The sequence below is a fragment of the Leptidea sinapis genome, chromosome 25 (assembly GCF_905404315.1).
Source record: "Leptidea sinapis chromosome 25, ilLepSina1.1, whole genome shotgun sequence".
Lineage (NCBI taxonomy): Eukaryota > Metazoa > Arthropoda > Insecta > Lepidoptera > Pieridae > Leptidea > Leptidea sinapis.
The window spans coordinates 186,349-205,262 of record NC_066289.1 but is presented as its reverse complement, the minus strand read 5'-3'; the positions used below and the strand labels follow the sequence as shown (position 1 = coordinate 205,262).

Sequence of the window (18,914 nt, the reverse complement as noted above, 5' to 3'; positions counted from 1 at the left end):
GTGATCGCTTATTTCTATCAGATTTCCCCCACAATATAAAAAAAATATTAAAAATAAAAGTTCTATTATGAATTACAATGTTTTGTGACTTGGAGACTGAAATTGGGTAGCGGAAATCAGGTCAAGTAATTCTAGGAACTTGTCTTCGAGAGTTTTAAGCGACATATTAATATCTCAATGCACCGCCAAGCTGTCATACCTTTCACAGCTTCCTGGCCATAATTCGTACAGTACATCAAACCATGTCAAAGTCAACTAAGCGCTTTTGAATTGTCACTACGAGTATAAATATTTCTTTTAAATTACTGAATCTACCATATGTCCGGAAAAAGTAGAGCGCGTAAAAACAATTATACAAAAAACTCAACGTCAACTCTTTTCAATCCAATAGAGTATTTTACAATGGCTATATATACGAAACAAATTTGTTTGTAAGGTGCTGCATTCAATATATAAATCGTGTACAAATTAAAATCCTCCTAGGATCCTATGGAGGGGACTTACAGCGATGAAGTAAAATAACACTTTTTACAAACTGTAGATACACGGTATGAACAGACCTGTGTAATGAAACTCCCTGATATTGTTTCGTATAACAACGAAAGAAAAAATAATATTTTGAGAGGTCCATCGTTATTCGTTACGGTTCACGGGAGAGATGTTCAGTTCGCAGCTTCACCGTTAATTCAGTATTGTTCATGATTTACTCCGGAACACACGCTCCGCTGTTATAAGTTGCTACGAGCTACGATCGAGTGTAGACCGCGCTATTTATATTTAATAATATTTGTAGTAATCGTGTTCCAAATTAGAAGATTGAGTTAAGTGATGAAAGTTCACACTGATTAATTAAGTGTATTGTGCCATTGTAATTAAGACAAAATGTATTTCGTTGTTCTTGTAATCACTTTTATAGCGGGTGAGTTAAATATTATATTAACATATAAACAATTTCATTGTTTAAACAATTCAAATCGTGGGATTTGTACCAGCCGAAGGCTCCTTTGCATAGGATGCTGGCTAGATTATGGGTATCGCAACGGCGCCTTTTTCTCCCGTGAACTGTGAAGCAGTAATGTGTAAGCATTATTGTGTTTTGGTCTGAAGGGAGCCGTAGTTTCTAGCTAGTGAAATTACTGGGAATTACAAATGAGACTTAACATCTTATGTCTCAAGGTGACGAAAACAATTGTAGTGCCGCTCGAGCTTTAAGGTTTTTCTAGTATCCTGAGCGCCACTGTATTGTAATGGGCAGGGCGTATCAATTACCATCAGCTGAACGTCCTACTTGTCTCGTCCCTTATTGTCATAATAAAAAAATCAGGTATTTATTTATTTAGTTGGAAGCCCACGATGTATACAATGTGTTGCTTTTCGATAAATTTACACATTAATAAATTCTATTATATAACATCGTATACCCCATTTACGGGCTAACTCGACATGAAATTAATTAAATTACAAGTACTTAATAAAAATACTAAAATAAGACAATTTCTTTATTTACTTACTATCTAAATTACTTTATAAAGTAGTAAGTAGGTACTAGATAATTATTTTGGATGAAACAGCCAGTGCTTAGTGTGTGTATAAGTGAGCCCTTTATAGCCTTCATACGTACATACTTTTAGGATCATAATGATAGAAAGATAGAAATATATTTATAGAAAATAGGGAGTAATTATAACATAACATATTGAAACAACAGCTGGTAAACATCATGAAGATACATCAGTACGTAAAGTGGCTTTGACATAGGGAGAAACACTGATAAGAAACTCCCAACCCAGTTGCTTACCTACCAGTGAGAAAGAACTACCGGTGTTTGTAGTTAAACTCCTTCAAAACGGCTTGACCGATTCCCATGAAATTTTGAGTGCATATTGGGTAGGTCTGATAATCGGACAAAATATATTTTTCATCCCCCTAAATGGTAAGGGTGGTCCACGACATATTTTTTTTTTAATTTCTTTGATTATTAGTCAGCATTAAAAAATACATACAACTTCAAATTTTCACCCATCTACGATCAATAGTTACTTTTATATCGCGATTTTAATATCGGTAATACAACGTTTGCTGTGTCAGCTAGTATTATTATATATATATTATTGGGATTAGTATTCCGGTCACTTGTATCATGGTCTGCAAAAAGTTGTCATACAAACGTTTTTTACTTTGAGTGAAATAAATAGAAATTGCATTTATTAGTGAAGCCTTGATAGACTCGCCTTTACATTGATAATTATTTATTTATTTACTAAAAAAAGGCTTACCAACTAGATATACAATTAATATTATGACTACTTATAATGTAAAATTTCTTATATTTAATACTTATTATGTCTAACTTATAGGTATGCACAGCGTTGTCTTCATTTATTATGAAATACTAGTAGAATACGTATGTTTACTATTACTAAAACTATAAGTTTATACATCCAAATTATAAGGGTTCAAAAGCGTATTTTTTTAAATTGCGAAATGTATTAAAATTTATATCAATACTACTATGGAATTTACTGTTATATAATGAAAAATGTTGAAATAAGTTGGATAGGTGAATTTGAGCCATAATTGTTTCTGAAGAATTGTACATGTACTGGCCTAAGGATAATATCTTATAATAGTCCAGTGCTCAGTCTTTCTAAAAGGATATTCCATCTATCTCAATGTTACATCAAAGCCAAAGTTTTTATTTGCATCAACATGCTAAATTTATGTTAGATAAATATTTAAAGGTACATTTTCGAAAGATTTATGACGTGCAAATTATACTAAATACATTTTATATAGTATTATTTATTAATATATTTTAAAAAAATATGTCAATATTTTAAATAAAAACATACGTCTAGTGGATACAAGCAGTTTTTACTTCAATTTAGATGAGAAATTACTATCTGCTTTGTACTTTTACTTAAAGATACGTTGTGTCATGCGAGGGCCAAGTTATTCTATTTTTTTAAAACATGAAGGATTTTTCATATTGAGTCTATGAGATGTGCTAGGTTGGCTACTTGACCCTAAAGTAAGGACTGAATAAATTGACCGACTTGAATTGTTGAAGAACTGAGTTGCGAGAGAGTCTTTTTACAAGTTATGTTTTTGATGGTATCTATATCTCTCATTTATATCTGAAATTTTCGTGTCCCGGTGTTCATTAAGGAACTCTTCCGAAACAGCCAAACCAATTTTTTTGAAAATTTGTCTGTGTACGGGGTGTGTCTAAGAATCGGCCAACATTTTTTTTTCATACCCCTAAATGATAAGGGTCACTCACCCCTAAATATTTTTTTATTATTTTGACAATTTTTTTTTATTATGAATCAGCATTGAAAAATACATAAAATTTCAAATTTTCACCCATCTTCGATCAACACCTATTTTTGTATCGCAATTTTAATATTATTCTATTCCACCCACAGATACGCCAAAGCGTTGCAAGATGGCAATCGAATAAGAATAATGATTATTGTAGTACAATAAATTTTATGTACAATTTAATTAGTAGGTTTGAGATTCGGTCGTCATCTATTTTTTACTACCCCCCAATTTTATACCCCAAAATTTTAATTATTGAATTATTTTTATTATATTATATGGCAATACAACGTTTGCTGGGTCAGCTAGTAGACTATAATAAACGTCAATGTATGTTTTAGTGACAGATAGGGTTCAAGTTTATGCTCCGTGTAATTGCGATTGTTTCTTCATAGATGGAGGTGGTGCTCAGTTAAATGAAGACAGCTGTGACCCCAGCGAGCTGAAGATATGTGTCCAGACCACCCCGAAGACTCCAGTGGGGCTGCCGAGGACTCAGGAAGAACTTGACGCACATTGCTTGTGAGTTGTAGTGGAAGAGAAATGTGAGAGATTTTAAAGGGGTGGAGGGAGGGAAGAATGTTTCCGTAGCCAAATGGCAAAAAACGGAACTGGACTGTCTGTCCCTGTATGTCACAGCAACTTTTTTCCAAAACTATAAGAACAATACCGGTGATACTTAGAAAGAAGTTGTATTCTGTGAACCGCATTAACATTTTCACATAAAAATAGAAAAAAAAAACAATATTTTTTGGGGGTTCCCCATACTTAGAACTGAAATTCAAAAATTTTTTTTCATCAAGCCCATACGTGTGTGTATCTATCGATAGGTCTTCAAAAATGATATCGAAGTTTCAAACATTATTTTTTTCTAAACTGAATAGTTTGCGCGAGAGACACTTCCAAAGTAGTAAAATGTGTGGTAAAAGGGGGCCCTGTAGCTTCTAAAGTAAGAGAATGATAAAACTAAAAAAATATGTGATTTACCGAAAATTGGTTAGAACGAGGATTAGTAAGTAGTTTTTTTAAATACGTATAAATGATCATACAGTGCAAATGAGCTATTTATACATAATAATGGCGGCGACCTGGGAAGGGTCGTTCCCTTCCCTAAAATATGGTCGAGGGAGGCGATGGCTGGCCCATACGTCATGCTCGTTAACGGGCGCTACTTGCGGTGGCAGGATGATCCTGTAGCCGGAAACTCTACCTCATGGTTTTAATTTTTTTTTTTTTATAATTGCTAATAAAATGGTCACTAAATACCTTTATTTATTTACGGTGTGTGTGAATTGATGCATCTACTGTACCATGGTCTGGTATTATTGTTGATACAGTAGTAGTCGGCCGTGAATGTACTCAATAGCTCTTGTTTTTTACGTATTAATTTACATTTTATTTTTTAAGTATTTGTAGTTTGAGTATTATTGCTGCATCACTTTACATATATTGTAACTGAAATGATTTGTGAGTGATTGCCACAAAGAGTTTCTTGCCACTTCTTATTAAAGCTCAACCCTCAAAGGAGGTGGATATAAAAAGAAAAGTCATTTCCTTGACCTGCCTGAATAAGGTGATTTTGATTAGATTACCCTAAAGGATTGAGCTTTTGATTACTGTTAGTAAAAATATAATATTAATTACAAGTTTAAGCAGAATTGTCAAATTGTAAGTAGAGGTATTTGGTGAGTATTGCATGATATGTAGGATTATATGGATGTATTAGGATTATTTTATTGTTGTTTGCTGAGTTCTCGTAACAGGTTTCATCATGCTCGCTTAAATGTCACTGCTTGTGGTGGCGGGATGATCCTGTTGCCGGGGACTCGGTTTCAGATTCTTTAAAGTTATTGTGTATACATATATGAATGGATATATTCATGTTTATTTATTTATAATCGCTTATAAAATGCTCACAGCATACCTTTATTGATTTATGGTGTATGTGGATGATGCAGCAACTGTACTCAATAACTTTTGTATTAATTTACAATTATTTTTTTTGACTTACTCGTGTAAGACATTGACTATTTGACGTTTGAGTTTGTTTGTTGCATCATTTTACATTTTACATATTATATTGTAATTGAAATGATCTGTAAATCTTGATATAAAAGAGTAGCAATGAGTTTCTTGCTACTTCTTCTCATTAGCTCAACCCTTTACGAAGTAGCGGTAGATTCAATAAGATTTTTTTTTTGACATTCATATGTGTCATTTTCGTGACCTACTTGAATAAACTGATTTTGATTTGATTTGATTTGATAATAAACAGGCATTTAATTGATTCTGACTTCTGAGCGGCACTACAACTGCGTTTGTCACCTTGAGGCATACAGACTTAATATAGTCTCATTTGCCCAGTAATTTCACTATCTACGGCGCCCTTGAGACCGAAACACAATAATGCGGACATGAACATTAAAATGGAGAAAATGTTAATATGAACCACTAAACCGCATTGAGGTCGCGAATGAACTATATTGTACACCAGGGCGTACCAGACGGGCATGTCGTGTATGGACACGTGGATCAGGAGGTGTCTGCCGACGGACGGACAGAAACTGGTGCAGCAGCAGATCGGAGGGGCGCGGGCTCTGATGAGGTTCCTATGCAGCAACGAGACCGGGTTACGAAGAGGTTGGTCATAACTTCATAATACTTACATTCATCATCATCATCAGCCGGAATATGTCCACTGCTGGACAAAGATCTCCACGAGGACTGGTCCTGCGCTGCCCTCGTCAAACGTATTCCGGGGATCTTGACTAGATCGTCGGTCCATCTTGTGGGGGGCTTACAAACACTAAGTCTTCCGGTACATGGTCGCCATTTCTAGGATTTTTCTGCCCCACCGGCCATATGTCCGTCGAACTATGTGGCCTGCCGACTGTCACTTCAGTTTCGGAATAATTTGGGCTATGTCAGTGACTTTGTATCTCCTCTTTTCTGATTCGATCTCGCCGATACTTACATCGATCAAGAAGAATTTTCGCTTAGACTATTGATACTTTAACGTGGTCCATAACTCCATGGAAGCATATCTTACTATACTCACCCTTTGGGCATTACACCAGGCTGGCACTGGTCTTCACCACGCGTATACCGACAGACTGCTATGAAATTATGTAAATTATAGCCACGACCTAACTGGGTCGACCTTGAAGTTATCCTGAGTAAAGCTAGGGTAATATCTACAAAAGGGTTCATAATAAATTACACACAACAATAATACATAATAATACATAATTGAGGTCTAACTCGCGCACCTTGGGTTGACTATTGATAAAAGGAATTAAAACATGACATTAAACTAAACGCAAGATTATATAGAACTACGGAACAGAAAAGACTAGTAGAAAGACATGTGGGCGTTACCCTGTCGCCACTATTGTATATAAATGTACCTATTCGAGGCTCAAGTGAGACTAGTCATTTGATGTCAAGTGAAGCATAATTATCTTTTAAAAAAATGCAAATATGCCTTATTGTGCCATTTTTGACTGTAGAAATCAGAGCTGCAATTAAAATATGTCCCACGGAGGGATTTCCTATGATCAGTTATCATATTTTTTGCCGATTTAAATACAATTAATATTTTTTATGTGTTGTGCAAAATATACAATGAAAAATGATCCATAATATTATGACGTATGGTTCATTTACCTTTACATTTAATCGATGTAACTTATGTTAGAATAATTAATGTAAACAATAAAAATATTTTTCTTCTCAACAAGTGCATGCATGTACGTATCGATATAATTTTATCGAAATAAATTTTATCTTTGTAAATTGTACTCGAGTATTGCTCTTTTCCATGCATCATGCGATAAGGGTGTAAGTAAGCATAATGTTATAATATGGTTGTGGTAATTGTGTATAAGAGAGACTACGACGAATTAAAATTAATAGTTTTAATTGTCTCTTAGGTACAGCTAATTATTAATTAACAAATATGTGTAAGATTCTAGTTAAACTAAATAAGCGTTAATTTTTAAATAAAGACAAATATTTTTTTTAATTAAATTTTAATATTTGGTATATATTGAGGTTTCACCTATAAGGTTGAGTCAAGGTGGAGTAGAAGAATAACTTCATCACATCATGGAGTAGAGGAAATACGCCATTGAATTGTAAAAAAATAGATCGAAAACCATTAATTCTGGAAATGTTTGCCATAATTGTAGCATATGTACATCATAATATAATATATCATTAGACTAACAAGACTATTAATACTTCATCTGTACTTATAGCTTCTCTTTCTATTAATCATTCGTTACTGCTTGTTTTGGAAAATTTCTTTCCGCACGCGCATTACGTATGGAAGCAGTACGATTTATAAAATTTCATGTCTTACTTTCTCCGGGCTTATACAGAATAACGATGAATACAATAGTTTTTTTTATAAAAAAAAAACTATGTTTTATGCGTGTATGTAAATATAACATTGATACTGTAACTTTCCGCGACTATTCGTGTACGCTGTTTTGTTTTTTTTAATTGAGCTAAATAATGCCCATCCTTTTAAACTATACCTAAGAAAAATATAAGCATATTATTATTTTAGCTTACGATGTACTTTATCGTTAATATACTTATTACATCATTTCTAGTTTTTACTAACTTATCGATATGTTTATTCATTTTCGGACAATACTAGGTATTTTGACAGAAGTAATCTAGTAATCTATAGTTACAGAGTTCGTATTACTTCAAGTTTTTATATGTTTTTTTTTCGCAATTTAAGAAAAAGTTCTGAGGTTGTCATAATCACTTTAAGAATATAAGATTAGGCGTAATTGTATTAAGTTCGAAATTGATGTAAATAAAATTGAAGTTATGTCTTTTCGTGATTGTGAATTTAGGCCTATCATAAAGGAGGAATTAAGTGTGTGTATTACATGTTTAATAGATAAATATGTGAGTTTGGCGGCATCGGTTTCATAGTAAAATGACATGATGCCTTCGACTTCTACTAGTTTTTTCTGTTCTGTGTATAAAACTAATCCCAGGACAATTTATAGGAGATCAATGTTTATTTTTATTTTTATTTTATTTATTTATTAGGATTTCCAACAACAAGTACACTAATACAACAATAAAAACAATACAATTAAATTAATGCTAAGTGTCTAATCACTTACAGGAAATCACAGCATGCACAGAATTTTACTTAATTAAGATAACAACACACTTATTTTTTTATTGCATACATAAAATAGAAGAAAAATTAGTAAGCATAAATTTAAGATCCTGTTTGGGTAATATTATTAAAGATATCTCTTTCAAGAATAATTTTCTTAAAGTTTGAGGAAGCGAAAATATCTAAGGAATCCTTGTTATACTGATCATGTATACCCTACATTCGTGATAATGGGCAGAATTTTCTTAGATTAGTGCGACAATTTGGTAATGAAAATAAGATTTGTCACTGACATGATCTTGGAATTCTATTTGGTTTGAAATTTAACTTTGCTGAGCAAGTCGGGGCAATTAATTAGGCCAGTGCATATTTTTTTTAGAAATACTATGTCCAAATAATTTCTTCGTTCTTCTAGGGAGTTCATGTGGAAATATGATAGTCGTTCTTCATATGTTTTGATCTTTTTAAGAACTCCATGACCAAACGCAAGATGCCGTACAATCTTTTATTGGACACGCTCAAGTCTAGCAACATTTACTTTATAATGTGGCGACCAAACAACACTGCAGTGCTCTAAATGACTTCTCACCAAACAGTTGTACATTATTTTTTTAGTCATTGGGTCCTTAAAATTCTTTGCCTCTCTTAAAACAAAACCTAATAATTTTGACGCTTTATGTACGATTTTATCTGTATGAGTGTTAAAATTCAATTTGGTATCAAAATGAATTCCAAGATCACGTTTACACGTGACTTCTTCCAACATGACTCTATTTAAGTGATACGACGTAGGCAGCACATTCTTATTTTTCTTAAATTTAATATGTTTGCATTTTCTTACATTAAGTGACATATCGTTAAGCTCGCACCAATTTTCCAAACTATCAAGTTCTTCCTGCAGATGATAGGAATCGTTCAGTGACTTGATAACTTTACAGACCTTCAGATCGTCAGCAAAAAGATAAACTTTGGAATACTTAAAACACTCAGAGATATCATTAATAAACACATTAAAGAGGTGCGGTCCAAGATGCGATCCCTGTGGGATTCCTGAGGTCGCTATGTATGATTCCGAAGTATACCCATTGATAACCACTCTTAGTTGCCTATTGCAGAGATATGAGCGAAACCAACTCAACAAGGGATCCGACAATCCATACTTCTGCAATTTGTATATTAAAATTTCTTGATTGTCGGTGTCGAAAGCCCTGCTGAAGTCGGTGTATACGGCATCAAATTGTGCTTTACCATCGACTGCTTCCACAATTTCTTCTGTATACTCAACAAGATTTGTTGCTGTCGATTTGTTTTTAATGAAACCATGTTGCCGAGTATCAATTAATTGCGATAATTGCCACGTGATTTTTTCACAAATAAAAGATTCAAATATTTTAGCTAAGATAGATAAAATAGCTATGGGTCTATAATTCGAAACCAAGATTTTGTCTCCATCCTTATAAACGGGTAATATCTTTGTTTCTTTCCAAACCTTTGGAAAGATCCCGTTTTGAATAGAAGTGTTAAATATTATTTCTAAAGGAACAGATAGTTCAGCAGCTAATTTGATCAAAAACACAGGTGGAATACCATCTAGTCGTATTACAGCTTTTTCGATTTGGTTGTGAGTGATATGTACAGTACGCAGAACGTTATTGCTCTCACATATAACATTTTCATCGTTCAGACGTTTTAGTGAAGGCCTTGTATAAACCGATGAGAAATGTGAAGCAAATAAATTTGAAATGGTATTACTTTTATCTGAACTTGCATGACCATAAGACATTTCTGACGGATAGTTACTTAAACCACCCCTTTTCATTTTTAGATAACTCCAGAAATATTTTGGGTTACATTTTATTTGAGCTTCGACAAAGGAAATATATGAATTGTAGCAATTTTGTATTAACATGTCGCATCGCCTTTTCAATATTTTGTATTGAATTTCATCCATTGGATTATTATATTTTTTTATTTTCATTCTTAAATTATATTTTTATCTTAGTCTTTTGATAAGCGCATTCGAGTACCAAGGAGGATATTTCACACTTTTAGGTCTAATTTTTGGGACAAATTTATTAATTTTACTATCAATATGGTTATAAAGTGAAGAAACCATCTCATATACTGTCAGAGAACGAAAAGTTTCCTCCCAATTAATTTTGTTTAATTCTATAGCAATGTTAGTATAAAGTTTAATTTTTCTACATTATTGTACTTCAAAAAATTTATGTTTTTTTTAAAAGATATCGAAAATTCAAATGGAGGATGATGTGGATCTATTTTAGATATAACATGAGATGCATTCTGTAGGTTAACACAATAGGGCATTCGTGTCAAAAGCAAGTAAAGTCTCCGGTTATTTATATTAGGCAAATTATTAAATTGTTTATATCGTTATCCATTATAAAGTCCCAAAGCATTCTTTGCATATTACACGAAATATGGGATGGGGAATCGATTAGTGATCCATTATTGTCAAACCACTGTAAGGTGTCTAGATTAAAGTCTCCTAACACCATAACGTAATCTTCTAGTTCTGAAACCCTGCCAGCATTGTCAATAAAGTGTTCAAGTATTGTGCTCTCATAATCAACAATGCGCTTAGACTTCAATTTATTTGAAACAGCAATTAATACTCCCCCACCTTCAGTTTTGCGATTAAAAGAAGTCACTGAACGATCCCTTCTATAAAGAACATAACAGTCACAAAATATTTCCCTATCATAGCACTCTCATAAAGCCTAGTCTCAGATAACACAACAATGTCATAGTCACAGTTTGTTAAGTTACAGTATATTTCATTTAATTTTGATTTAACTCCTCGTACATTCTGGTAATAAATTTTTAATTGATCGAATTTAATTTTTTGTGTGCTAATACTTTTAAATTACTTACCACTAAATTAAACAATTCAGTCTTATTTGCTTAATACATCATGGTTCTTTATATATTTAAAATCGGAATCGTCTGATTTGCGCATGAAAATCTTGCCATTTCTGACCCAAACATACTTGTAGTTCTTTTCTTTGGCTTTTAGTCTCGCTGCAGCATGGAGAGCTTTGTTTTCATGTGACAGGTGTTCCACTACATATATGTTCTCCTGAGTGCCACCAATACCGAGAAATTTGCTATTCAACTTATTGGTGGGATTATTTTTGTTGTACTTAATAGATGCGGCAAGAAAAGTGTCCCTGAGTCGTGGGCTAGCGAACTGAACAACGATGGATCGAGGTCGTGTATTTGATGTGTTCATTTTGGCGATACGTGTTACATTGTGGTTTCAATAACTTCACAAGATATCACCTTACCTAAGTTCACGATTGTGTTAACAAGATTCTCTCCTCTGAATTCGGGTACACATTGCACCCCGATAATGGTTGATCGAGATTGCTGCTCCAAGATATTAAGTTTCGAATCTAATTCTCTCAAGTTAATTTTTAACTCTTCATTTTCTTTATTAATTTTATCAACAACATCCAATTTTGTCAATACCATCTTCTTCATATCATCGTATTGATGACTTAAGAAGTTTATAGAAGTCTTAATCTCCCCTATTTCCTCTTTTATAGATTTTAGTTCCTAATTCACGAAGCCAGCCAAAGTACTATTTAAATGCTTCATGAGTTCGTCTATAGCATTCGGAACAATTTGTTGCACTTGGGAAGACGTGACGGGGCTACTGTCCTTCAGATCAACAGTAAGTGTCGCCCCTGGTGAGAGTTTCTTCCTCGTTGTGATGTTCGAAGTTTCAGCTTGTAAAGTTGCTTTAGTAGCCCGTACTGGAGTTGCATCTGCATTCCCAGTTCTGGGTTTACATGAAGGGCATGCCCATTTTGAAACATTAATTTTGTAAATATATATCGAGAGCAGGCAGCATTTTGAACAGGCCATAGTAGAATCGCCAGGAAGTAGGTTTAGAGAGCAACAAGCGCATTTCGATTTTTCAGACATTTTGAAATAAATTTTTACACAAAAATCAAAAGAAAATGTAAAAATGTTTAGAATTCAAACATCAGCCAGTCTGTTCACGGAGTTGGATAGCGTCGATGTACGTCAAACTAAACAATGCACTATAGCGCAATGTAATGCAAACACTCTTGATTGACAATGTCCTTAACGTCAAATGTCAAAGCCGCTCACTCACTAGTCTGTCACTGCAATAATTTTGTAAATAGTCCGAAAAGAGGGTAATCTAAATATTATTTTACTCAAAAAAGATATCTAAAATGCCATTTTTTGAGATAATATTAAAATTTCACTTTAACAAATTATCACCAACGACGGAACTTTCACAGGGCATCAAATCAAACTTGAAACTATGCTTATTGGCTTGAAAATAATTCACAACGTGATTATTTATGTACGCGTAAGTGTATTCGTGTATAGTAATTGAACAAAGTTGCGTTCAATAACAGTTGCGTTCACTCTGCAATAAACATGTAATAATATTTTAGATATTTTCGCCCCCACTCACATACAATGATACGTTCACATACACATACGTGCGTGTTTGTGTGCGAGTGGCACACAACACGCACGTACACATACATAGACACACTTGCAAGGGTAATTAAAAGACTTTTTTTAAGTATTGTATTTAATATAAAGAAAGCTTAAGGAGGTAACGGAAAAGCCATAATACATCCACTCCCACTAAATACCCGATGGAGGAGGGGATGGCTGAAAACCGGCGTTGCATGGAGACATGAATCCATGATCCCATGCCAGGTGAGGCTGAGCCTTCTCATTTTGAATATTTGCTGTATCGCTTAGCCTAATTATACATTTTATTTTTGCAATGTTCTGTATGGCAATAAAGAATTTCTTTTTTTATTATTTATTTCCTTACTTGCAGCATTTAACCAATTCGCAGAATTTCATTACTAGGTACTCTACTATTAATATATTATATATCTCATTAGGTTCTAGTATACAGGCTGTATTAACTATAATACGCCTAATATTGCTACAGCTAGCTCCCAATTATTCAGATGCAAACAACCATAGAAACTTTTTTATAACTGTGGTGATCTTACTTGACGTCAACAAGCGCGGAGTATTTTCAGGATTACCAAATCCAATATCCGGGCGACTCCGAAATATACTTCGAGTTGATTAAATTTGCACAAAAAATGACATTTCCTTAAATCAAATCTTCATCACAGGATCCTTCAGTTCTTTTTAATCTAACTTGTATAGTTTTAATATATCGGTAGATATTATAAACTTTAAATATAAGTTGAAAAAGAAGCTCGCTTAGTTTCTTGCGCCTGTTTTTCTCAGGTCTGAGGCATACTTTTTCGAATTGATAGTAGTTTTTGACTTTCAATAAGTGATATTATATCCTATTTTGAATAAAAATATTTGAGTTTGAAAATTTAGAATTTGATATACCTAATATAATGTATTTAATAAATATTTCCAAGCAATTTACAAATCACATATTAAATGGGAAACGGAAAATATTTCCCGTTCCGAGATATGAAATTTCAATTATTGATTTTCATTTTAAAAATAAAAGAGAGAGATTATAAATAAAATATTAATTTATAAAATTGTTCAAGAACGAAATGAAATTACGAAATGTACAAATTGTGTCCTGGGACACATAGTAGAAGTGGAACGGACAAAGTTTAAAAACAAATATTTCAAAGATTTCCGTCAATATTTTTTAAAAACAAATATTTCAAAGTAAGTGATCACTTAACATCAGGCGACTCTCTCTCGTTTGTTCTATTATAAGATATTATGTATCATCATCACCATCATTATCAGCCAGAAGACATCCACTGCTTGACAAAGGCCTCCTCCAAAGAATTCCACGATGATCGGTCCTGCACTGTCCTCATCCAACGTATTCCGGCGATCGTCGGTCCATCTTGTGGGGGGCCAACTAACACTGATATTATGTATATTAGACCGTTATTACGTTTATTAAAAAAAATAAACACTTACGACGGCCATCAAAATCATAAAGTAATAGTTGTAATAAGTATATTTATATGTAACAAGCTGAACCAATTGTCTAAGTTCTCTCGCCATGACTTGGAATAAAAACGCGTGTTATAGTAATTGTATTTTTACATTGGGTTTTTGCGTCAAATATCTATCTAATGTATTTATTTAAACAAACCAAATCTTATAACTATATTTACAATACTGTGACTACATAAAATTTAAACTATCATTACGTGGAACCGCGCACCAAGAATACTGGCAGCATTTCCGCGTTGGAGAGCTAGGCTGATCCGTTAACCGAAATAGCTGCCATCGCTTGGGTTTCCAGTAGCCCAATTGAGGTGCGATAGATAGATAAAGATAGTACTTTGTATATTCTCCGCGCCTCTGGCCCCTGACGTAACTTGGACGGAGAGACGTCTCGGAGAGCGTCATTCCATCAGAACGCTTGCTATCGCGGCGGGTAATACCATTAGGGTCTAAAAGAATTGGTATATTAAGATTTTAATTTAAATTGTTAATCATTTCTTCTCAATCATCTCTTTACCACAGATTTCCTCAAAGAGCCATCGTGTTGGAGGTTGGTGTCAGCTGACTGGACTGGCTGCGTGGATGAGTTGCAGCTTGCAGTAAGAGATATCTCGCACCGATCGCAACAAATTACATTTTTTAATAAAAACTCTGAGTTGTGCTGGTGAGTGATTCGAATTAGGTCTTTTGTATATATTTAGACAACATTATACACGCGCAATTAAAATATAATAGAACATTGTCAAAGGTAAGCTAATGGGGCCACCAGTGGTAGGCTCCTTTGAACAGGATGCCGGCTGTTTATGGGTACCACGATGGTGCCTATTTCTGTAAGCAGTAATGTGTAAGCATTACTGTGTTTCGGTCTGAAGGGCGCCGTAGCTTGTAAAATTACTGGGCAAATGAGACTTAACATCTTATGTCTCAAGGTGATGAGAGCACTTATATTACCGCTCAGAATTTTTGAGTTTTTCAATAATCCTGGGTGGCACTGCATTGTAATGGGCACAGCGTATCAATTACCAACAGCTGAACGTCCTGCTCTTCTCATCCCTTATTTTCATAAAATGAAAATTTAAAATCACAGACTCACTTTTGTTATACTCAACCAAACTTCATACTCAATTAACTCATGACATGGGCGCGTTTCTGACGCTTTAAAATAAAACTAAAACTATACCATGGTGGGCAGGGCTTATAAACTGTACCGGGACGCGGATCAGTCAATACGATCGGATCCTGGTCAGACCAGATTTTAAAAACAGATATAACAAGGATTTCAAATACATTCATGTCTTATACATGGGGCACACTAAAAGTTTTGCACTTCTAGCTAATCGGAACTATTTGAAATTCATATGTTATATTTTTTGAAATATTGTAACCTTCTTTGTAATAAAAAAAAACAATTGGAAATCATTTGTCAATTGTTTTTTATCACACATCAAAGTTCTAGGTACGCAACGAAAATGGAATTAAGTCGAAAAGATTTTAGAGCGATGATTTTTTATGATTTTAAAAGTTCTCTCTCACCGCAAGTCTGTGCCGCTCATCTTCAAAATGCTTTTGGGAGAGAAGCACCTGGCTTGAGCACCGTGAGGGGATGGTTTGCTGAATTTGAGAGAGGTCGGGTCCCATCTGCACAATTCCACATGAAGTTCAAAAGAGTGTTAATGCCGAGTGATATTCTACCATTTGTTTACCCAGGATTTTAAAAAAAAGTTCGCGAAAGACGACCAAATAGCCGCGTTCTCCTACATCATGACAATGCTCCTTGGCCAACAAAACTAAGTCATTTTTAGCTTCAGAAAAATTACAACTCGTCACCCATCCTGTACATAACCCCGACCTAGCATCCTGTGATTTCTGTATTTTCCCCAAAATCAAAGATTTAATGAGAGGTTTCACTCTTACCAATTCCGAAGAGGCAGTGATAGCTTGCAATCAGCACGTAGAAAACATGCATTCAATTCTGTGATCCTCCTGTTTTAAAAAATGGTTCGATCGCATGAAAAAATGTTTAAAATGTAAAGGAGAGTTTTTTGAAAACCCATAAACATAAAATTTTGGTTATAAAATGTTGTTTGTTTAAGTTACGCAAAAGTTTAGTGTGACCTACGTATAGTGGTGCAGAAATCATACGGATCGCGGCGCAAGGGTTGTTGAATCACTTTTCACGTATAAGCTTACTTATAATTACTTAAAAATACAATAAAAAGATAAATTTTTTAGGGATGCATTAAAAATGTTATTCAGCTACAAACAGATTTAGTTTTTAATTATGCCTTTCTCTGGGATGGTCTTTACGGTGGTTTTTCAGTAATATTCACTTTTTTAGATTTTTTCCCACTCTTCTATATAAAAAAATGTGTACCTACGTGCCAGTGCATTACTTATTTTAAAATATTTTTCAATGTACGACTACGTGCTGTTCACTTCAGTCCTCCGTGTAAATACAAGATTCCGCGGACGTCAAACGTAAACAGCGATTAAATTTAAATATGACATGATAGTCGCAACAGGAAATGATTCCAGTACTATTGTGTTGCCAGTGCCCGTGATGCGTTCCTCGGCTGCGTGTCCCGCGTGGGCCGCATCTGCTCGCCGGCGGCTGGTGACCTGCTCCGCCGCATGGCCTGGGTCCTGGCCCAGGACGTCGCGGCCTGCTCCCACCAGCCCCGGGCCCGCTGTCGAGCCACACACTCCGCGCTCTCCTCTCACACACTAACATTACTCTCTACTGCGCTGCTGTACCCCCCACTGCATCTATAAACCTAGGCCACAATCTCTTGCGTCACGCGAGACTGTAATATTATCCAAGTTTCTGTTTTTGAAGTGAAAACTGCATTAGGTGCGGTGAGTAATACTCACTAACTAAGTTCCTTTTTATTGAATCTATATACAAACTGCAAGAAAACGCTCGAATCGAATAGAATATTTTTGATTTTTTTTTTAAATTTGTAACATTTTATTTTATGTACCAGTACTTTTCAATACGTAGACAATTGTTTCTAAAACATTGAATGCTTATAAAAACTCTTTTGTTTAAGATAGTCATCCATAGTTGTATAGAACAGTTTTGGGTGCTCGTTTTGTGCATATGGGTTTATATTACATCTCATAATATTATATAATTAGTATAGAGAGATTTCTGGTGTACGGGCCGAAACCAATAATTTACTCGAACCATAAAACTGTTAAGTCTTAGATTAAGGATTGGTCCCCGTTGCACTCCAACTAAATACCACAGGCGTAGTCGCAAAGTGCGGCAACTTTTACTACTCTACTCGAACTAGTCTCGAACAATGTCTGACCATGTTCTGTTAAACTTTGCTAATAATTGGAACTAAAAAGCCTGGTTGCGTAGTAAAACTTTGTAAAAATAATACTACAAGAAATAAGAAAGACACTGGGATCACATATCATCAGTAAGTATATTGTATTTTATTAATTTCGATGTAAAATAACACGAAGTGTATGTTCCAAAATTGTAAAGATGCCAGGCAAACTAGCATCTAATAGTTGCCGTAATAAAAAAGGTAAGTATTGTTTTTAAGTAGTACGGTATCTAGTTGGAGCGCAGCGGAGACCAATCCTTAATCTACGTGTCAAGTTTTGAACAGAAATTACTTTTACTGCAATTTGTTCATGAAAACAACGTGTGTAAGATAAAGTGATACCGAAGTGACAGTTAATGTCACAAAAATCAAAAGCGATGTCTAGTCAATAGGTATATTCTAGTAGATATATCATTACTTAAATAATTATAATCATGTAACCTGAAAGAATAAGTAAATAAACTTTTTTAAATGTGTTGAAGTATCTTTTTATGATCCTCTGAGTGTACAGAAATAATGTTAAAAGAGAAAAAAGAATAAACGAGCAAGAGACATACAGGTACAAAGAAAAGATGATGAATTGGAAATTCCAGTTCATAAGAAGAACTTCAAATAGGAGGAGGTTCTCAACTCGACTTTATTTTTTAAGTTTGTTTAAATGACTGCGGACAAGGCTGTTGTAAATACTGATTTTTGTTTTATATTCTTTAATTTTTTTTTGACGCTATGTTTAATACACTTTCTATGCAGTAAAGATAAGTCAATTTACTATCAAGCATAACACCCAAGTCTCTTATGAGATCAACTTCTTTAAGAGTATTACCATACAGTTCATATCTTACTATAATAATATTATTTTTTCGAGTAAATTTAATATGCACACGTTTACTACAGTTGAGTTGCATGCCATTAGATTCACACCAATTGGTATGTTTATTTAGATCGTTCTGAAATATAATCGAATCACTTGGTGAAGAAATTGTTCTCGTTATTTTAAAGTGATCGGCATATAAATATGGTCTGCAGTATTAAAAACACGAAACAATGTCGCAAATATATTAAATATTCGCAAAAATATTATATTTGCGAATATTCTATTATATATATTATTCACA

General features: G+C 34.1%; 1 protein-coding gene across 1 annotated transcript; it reads left to right on the top strand.

Moving 5' to 3' along the window:
- The first annotated feature begins 714 nt into the window (after positions 1-714).
- Positions 715-18,275, top strand: LOC126972146 (uncharacterized). Its single transcript, XM_050818730.1, has 5 exons — positions 715-919; positions 3,720-3,846; positions 5,819-5,964; positions 14,984-15,125; positions 17,014-18,275. The coding sequence occupies exons 1-5, from the start codon at positions 883-885 to the stop codon at positions 17,231-17,233; spliced, it is 672 nt and encodes a 223-aa protein (XP_050674687.1). The 5' UTR covers positions 715-882; the 3' UTR covers positions 17,234-18,275.
- Positions 18,276-18,914: the final 639 nt, after the last annotated feature.